The 7,503-nt window shown below is 47.2% G+C and overlaps 1 protein-coding gene across 1 annotated transcript; it reads right to left on the bottom strand.

Moving 5' to 3' along the window:
• Window positions 1-363: 363 nt before the first annotated feature.
• Window positions 364-2,012, bottom strand: LOC124674601 (U-box domain-containing protein 27-like). Its single transcript, XM_047210643.1, has one exon. It carries the CDS (start codon window positions 1,926-1,928, stop codon window positions 606-608), a length of 1,323 nt encoding a protein of 440 aa, XP_047066599.1. The 5' UTR covers window positions 1,929-2,012; the 3' UTR covers window positions 364-605.
• Window positions 2,013-7,503: the final 5,491 nt, after the last annotated feature.

The raw sequence follows: 7,503 nt of genomic DNA, 5'->3' as shown, positions 1-7,503 counted from the left end.
AGGCTTATCTACCTCTATAACAAGCACGTATGTTGCTTTCAAGCAACGGTGTGTGCAATTAGTAATGTATTCCAGGCGACGACAATCTTGAATCATTAGCATGATGGAGCTTGTTCCCTGACTAGGTCAGGAGCAAATGCACGTGTGTTCATACAAGTTCTGATAGTACTAGGAAATGTATTACTTATCAGGTTCATCGTTTGGAAGTTAGTACCCAGATCAAAGAAAAAATGATTTGTAATTTGGGAGATCGTTTCGTATTGTCCATGTGCGACTTGTGAGAAGATTTATCAGAGACGCATACTATGAATGTGGATATGCATGCTTGTTGCATGAACTACGAAGATTATGAGCCCAGATCTCTTGCGAGCAATTGCAATGATTTGGCAATACGATGGGATATACAGATTTTGGTTAGCAATCTCCATTTGTTTCTATCAAAACTCTCTACCAATTTACAGATTATTTTTTCTTTCTTCTCCTGACCTGACGAATCAGTTCTTCTCTTTCTCTATCAACTTACATTTTAAAAAACCAAAGAAAACATGAAGAAAAGAAGGAATTATCCCCTGTTCCGAGCTTGCAAGCCATCCGTTAAGCTCTGGTCAGAATGGCATGATATGGGTGGTCTTGGAATCGTAGCCGGCCAAGCAGCTCTTGGCGTTCACCCGGTAAATCTTGAGGAGCTCCAGTGCCATCTGCCTCGCCGCCGGCGAGCACCCGCTCTGCAGCAGCAGAAGCAGCCTCGTGAGCCCGCCCTCCGACGCCGCGGCGGCGTCCGAGGCCCTGCGGTCCTTGTACTTGTGGCACACCGCCCAGAGCACGGCCACCGCGGCCTCGGCGCCGTCGCGGCCGGACTTCATCATCTTGTCGAGCACGGCGGTGACGGTCGCCTCCGCGTCCTTGCACAGCGCCGCACGGCCCTCGGCGCAGCCGACGGCGGACTCGAGGATCCGGAAGACTTTGGCTGACGAGCTAGGCTCCGTCGTGGCGTGGAGCGCGCGCACCGCGGCCGGGACGACGCCGAGGCGCACCATCTCGTCGCGCGCCGCGCGCCGCGACCCCGCGATGGTGGCGAGGCAGGAGAGGCTCGTGTCCATGGCCTTCTTGTCGAGGCTGCCCTTCTCGTCGACGGGCCCGACGAGCCGGATCAGCTCGGCCACCAGGTCGGACGACTGGGCCACGGCCGCCTTCGTCTCGGCGACGGCATTGGCGAGCAGGAACTCCACGATCCTGGCCGCGTCAATTCTCGCCTCCAGACCGCTCCCGCCGCGCAGGACGCGGGCCAGCGACGCGGCCGAGGCCGCCGCGTCCACGGCGAGGCCGGTGGCGACCCGCTTCTTGTTCGCGTCCTCGATGCCATCCAGCGCGACGATCGCGGCGAGGACCCGCACGGCCGCCTCCAGACCGTCGACGCTTATCTGCTCCCCTTTCCGCCTGAGCACGGACGCGACGGTCTCCGCGGCGCTGCCGGCGCCCACCAGCGCGTTCTTCTCGAACTCGTCGACGTCGTCGTCGGAAAGATAGGCCGCCAGCTCGCGGAGCGCGGGGGAGGGGTTGGCCCCGGAAGACGCGACCTTTCGGACGAGCGCTGCCGGGGAGGGACCCGCGAAGAAGGTCGCGGATCCGGCGACGGGCGAGCAGGAGGCGGCGGAATTGGACCAGTGGGTGATGAGGCTGCGGAGGGTGAGGTTTGGCACGAGGTCCGTGGACGGAAGAGGTTGCATGGTTGCCGGACAGGTGGTGTTGCCGGAGTCGAGCCACCTCTGTATGGAGGCACGGTCGTACGTGACGCCGGTGCAGAGGCTCACCGGCGACCGCATGACGTCGAGCGAGATTGGGCAGCGGAAGAAGCTGGGGATCTTGACCTCCAGCCCCTGGTGCTGCGGAGGGAGCCTCATGGTGGTGGTGGTCTCCTTCCTCACCATGGCGAGCTGCTCTGCTCCGTGCGGAGAAGGGAATGCAGCAGAAAGGGGGAGAGGGAGAGCTAGAGGGGAAGGTGGGGGTGGTGGTATATGGAATGCAAACGGTGGTCGGGTGGTCTTTACGCCGAGGGACCTGGTTTATGGAGCTCCTGCAAAACGCTCCTTCCCGTCCCAAGTTTTTTAAACATGTCAATGTTGTAAAACTAAATAATCCATGTCCACCCTTTTTTGCATAAAACTTCTTGAACATCGTTTCTTGTTCTTCAACGTTTTATATAACTAGTTGTTTCCTTCTAAAATCCAATTTGACAACTTGTAACCGCTATTATTTGGGTCACACACACAAAAAGGTTGCCTTTTCGGGGTGCGTTATTGCATAACACCATAATACCTTCTAAAATTATTTATTCGCACAAATTCTAGTACCATGTTCCGATCTTTTTTCCGACCCGATCTCTTTCTACCCAAGTTGGCAACAGTGATAGCTAGATGGCGGAGCGGTTTTTGTCGCCTTGTCGGCTTTTTTTGGGAAAAAACGTGCACGTCATGTTTCTCTGAAGCCAGCTGGGAGGCGTGTGATCTCATCGACGGGGGTGCGGTGTTTCTTCTTGTTCGCCTGAACATTTTTGGCAGATCATGAATGTGGTTTGATGCATGTTGATTTATGCTTATTTTTTGTGTCTCATATTGCATAGTCGTGTTTCTCAGCATGTAACTGAACATCTAAGTTCATTGTATCAGCTTTATGACAAATCATATGAAACCTTGTTGATGTTTTCATACATAGAGCATTCGTTTGTTGCTGAGAGAAGATATTCAAAAAGGTGTGAATGTGTCAACTATGCTTTTTTTTCTCACTGCCATTCAATATGAACACTTTTGGGTAAGTACTTGCATCATGGGGAGTGTGTGGAACACATGAAAAGGAGGCATCAAAAGACAATTTTGTAGGGGTTAACATATATGTAATCAACTTAAAATATTTTCAGAAACCTCATCATTTAGTGACGCAAGTGCGATAGATTAAGTTATTGGATTCGACCGTGAAAATGTTAGGTTTGTATCAATTGTTGTTTAAACATGTATTGTTTGATAAAGGTAAATAATGCATGCACACACTTGCCATGTAAAACTTGTGGGAAGTCGTTTCTTGCTCGTTAATATTTTTAGATTTTAATTAGGTAATGTTTCCTCCTAAATTGTAGGTTTAGAGAGCCATCTACTCTATTATTTTGAACCAAAATCCTACTAGTGGTAGAAGATCAATTTGTGAGCTAAGATTTCATGTAACAATACAAAAAAAAATGCTATAGTATATTGCACACAGTATTGGCTTCTTGAATTGCATTGTTGCATACTACATACTATTTTCCAAAAAATATTATTTGCATGTGTTGTAACCTTAACATGCCCTAACATGTTTCATCATGACCTGACCTCTCCGCCATCGTGGTAGTAACGATAGGACTAGATGATGGAGCGGTTTTCTTCGCCTCCTCGGCACTTTCCCTGGAAGAACTCTTGCGTGCGTTTGTAAAGCATGATGGGTGGCGTGTGCTCGCGTCGATAGGGATGCAGTGTTTACGCCGGTCTTGAGTGGCCGTTTCTTTGCAATGTTGCGGGAGCGCGGTTCGGCTTCAGTTGTATTGTGCCTTCTTGTGTCTTTTAATCTCCCACTGATTTTCTAGACATAGCTCCCATTTGTTGTCCAAAAAGGATCTCTAAAACCCTGTGCATGTTTTCTTCCACACTCCCATGCAATTCCAGGGTTTGCTGGGTGGGTATTTGCATTCAAAGTGGAGCACAGGGGAAAGTGGGGGCATTCAAAGGCAAGGTGGGGGCGAGTCAAAGGGAGAAATGAGAGGTGACGTATTGCGCGAGGTGAGGGGTCACTTTCTCCTTTTCTTTTCTCGCTCTGCGCTTCCGATGGAAAATGTTCGAATCATTCTGGGCTAATAAGCTGCGGATTTTGTTCGCTCCGGTCAGTGGTCAAAGCCGTCGTGGTCGTTCGCAACAAACAGTTTAAAGTCGACACACACACAGGCGGTGGTGGTGTCGACCGCACGGCTGCTACTGTATTTTGCTTCCATCCGCGTCCACCTCTCGCCCTACTGTCGCTGCCGGTGTACAAGGTGCCGATGGCTCTTTTTCTGTATTCTTGCGGATAGCTGCGAATATAAATGGCTGTATGTAAAATTCGGTGAACTCAAATACGGGCCAGGCTTGGGTAAACGCTAGGCAATCACAGTCCGCAGGCAATCTAGAAACAACTGCCGTATACGTAGATGGTAATCTAGAAAGTGTGCCATTGCATTTCTCGGAAACTTGAAATTATATTGTAAACGCATCAGGTTATACAAATTATATTGCGCAAAAAATGGTGCAGACCGATCAGGTTATACAAATTATATTCTCCACTAGATATATTTTGACTGGTTGAATGCCGGTGAGTTCATAAGTTGAGCATGTGATTTGCGACAAGGGCCGAAAACTGCCTAGGCTAGAACAAACGGTAAAATGCTATTACCCGCAAAAAAAATCAGATAGTATGGTTAATTCGTTTTTTAAATTGTAAAGCTCCATTTAAATTGTACTAAAAATATGTTAATCTAAGTTCCATTTAAATTCTAAAGCTTCTACAATGTTACTAAAATTATGCTACACATACAAAAAATAATCGGATTGGCTATAAAGCTCCATTTAAATTGTACTCCCCCCATCCACAATTACTGTCGCTGGATTAACACAACTTTATGCTAAATTAGCGCCACTTGCTATGGATCAGAGGGAGTACTTTCTTTCATAACCGCACTCATATTACTGCGAATAAAGACTTAAAACAAGAGCAAGTGATCTTGTACAAACAAAGGGAAACACATAATAGTTTGAGAAAACATACATGGTATTTTTCGCAATTATATGTTGGGGCTGCCTGCGGTAGCTTTGTGTTTGCTCTCATCTTGTATTACCGCTCATTTCACTTACATGTACAAGTTTTTCAATACATAACTGTTAAAATGATAAAATTTATAATTATAACTACTTCTAAGTTTTGTTACTCTATTGATCGTAAATCCATCATATACAAAATGTTTCATATCTCCCTGTTGTACAATAACGATGATCATTGCATTAAACGTTTTAGCAAACAAATCAACAACTTTAATCCAAAATATGGTGGAAACTGTGACTCTACCTATCAAATCATAATGCCACACCTCTCTAATTGTTGATACTAAGCCACAAATCATTTTTAAATTTTACGAATAATATATGCATTATTTATTTATTTTCCTTATTTTCCCCATTTCATTTTCTATCTCACCTTTTTGTATCGTTGTTGTTCTCTACTACAAACTAAATTTTACTATGTCTTCATTAATTGGCTATATGCTAACATCTCGGAAAATGTAATTGATGGCTATATGATAACCTCTTGAATTTTTTTCTCAAGTCTGAACATATTTATAAAGGGCAACACTATGCTAGTACTAATCTAAGTCTTTGTAATACTATTAACAACACTAAATATGATGTTAATAAGCATATGCACATGCTAGGTACACTATACTTCTCACTTACTCTTGCGTAAAATTTGGTAGATGTGAATTTGTGTTGTTAAATCATCATCACCTTCGTTAGATTTATACTATAGTACATCCGTGTTTGTACAAGCTTATTATAATATGAACAAATACATATGATCTGCAATAATATACACAAACATTGAACTCTTGCGGGTGGTTTAATATAGTGCAGTGTTTCTCACGTATATACATATATATCCTAGAGGTATATCTTTTGTAATCTCGTAGAAGTGATATTTTCTATCGGTACTTGTGCTTTCAATTGCACGCCATTATTCTAGACGCTATCTATCACAAAGAGTTATATGTGCGCTATCCTATATTTACTTAATTAACATTATTTTGTGCATGAAACAATATATTAGCATATTCAATCTTGTCTTTTGAAATGCAGGTTGTAACGTCGGACTCAACATCTATGTAACCTTGTTTATTTATATTATTCAACGGATCCCCTTACGAAGAAAATAGAAGGATCAACCTGAAGTCACCCCACTAGCGACAACTCTCGCAACACCTACAAAGCTTCATGAAAGGGGTGCCCAAGTCGGGTACGTGCGCCCTGGGCTCACACATACACACATCATATTAACACTAGAGGCCTCACCAAACCGCCCAAATGGCGAGACATGAGAACAAACTGGTCCAGCAGACCCGCAGTGCGCAACATTGCACATGCTCCAGAAGTAGTTGTTGCTATCTTCCGCCGACCCGTTTTCAGGACGAGGATCAAGGCATTGACCTTGTCATGCTTGCCATCGATACCACAACAACGACAAACAGCTCCACCGCCCTACACGTGTCCATCAATATGTGCCCGCTGTCGTGACCCAGTTGTGCCCTGCCAGCGTGATCCGCTGTCGTCGATGCTTTAGATGTCATGCCGCTCCACATGCTGACCCCTCAAACCAGCAGCTGCTCCAAATAAATGCTTGCAGCATGGAGAGCGATGTCGAGCATCGCCATTGCCTAATCAGGAAGAACTAGATCTAGGGTTTCCCCAGGAGCAACCCATGCGAGTGGACAAGAGCTGTAACGACGATGTCTTCAAGAAGGTAATGACACCCCGTACGCCACCATCGTCCTCCAAGACCGAAGTCAACTCGGTTTTCACCAGCAGTCGCATCCCGACCCTTGACATTGGTAGCCTCCAACATATCAGACCACGCTAGGCTACGACGCCAACTCCCAAGCGGCCAACATCTCCACTGGATGAGCCGCCACCACACCCCACCTCGACGCCAGGGCTAGAGCATGAGTCGTCACCAGCACCGCTGAAGTGGACTATCAGACTACAAGAGAGGACGTCGACCACCAGAGGAGCGCCGAGTTGCGGCAATTTCGAGGCTCCCACTAGATTTGCTAGCTGACCGGTGGGGGGCTGAAACATGAGGCATGCCCTACTGTTGCCGCCGGCCTCACAGACTTAGCCCTGTGGTGTCCTCCGATGGCAGCGAGAAAGCTGTGGCGCGGTGGGAGGAGGCCGGCGGCGAGTGGTTAGGTTCTCCGCGAGTCACCGGGGGAGGTGACGTGGGCACGGTGGGTCTATTGATAGAGGGAGTACTGATAAGGCTAATCTGAATATCAAAGCGAGGCGCCAACATCGAGATTGTCAGGAGTAAAACTTTTGGGAAACATTCAGGGCATCTCCAACGGGGCGACGCATTTCGGACGCCCAAAAGTGGTCGCGAGCATCCGTTTGCGTCGCCCCGCGGACGTATTTTATCCGCGCGTCCGTTTGCGTCTGGGTGTGCTCCCACCGGGGCGACCCATTTTTAGATTTGCAAGTTGCAACACATTTAAAAATATAAAAAGTAGTACATTTAAATGCATAAAACTATACAATGTAGATCTAGAAGCCTAGACGACTTGCTTCCGGACGGACCGGCCCCATCGTTGCGTCGCTTCATCACCTGCTTCTCCACCGCCTTCCGTGCTGGAGGTGGTGCCAGACGCATTTCCGGTCACGGCGGACGAAAACGGTCGCTGAG

Source organism: Lolium rigidum, chromosome 7 (assembly GCF_022539505.1).
Source record: "Lolium rigidum isolate FL_2022 chromosome 7, APGP_CSIRO_Lrig_0.1, whole genome shotgun sequence".
Lineage (NCBI taxonomy): Eukaryota > Viridiplantae > Streptophyta > Magnoliopsida > Poales > Poaceae > Lolium > Lolium rigidum.
This window is presented reverse-complemented; position numbering and strand designations above follow the sequence as displayed.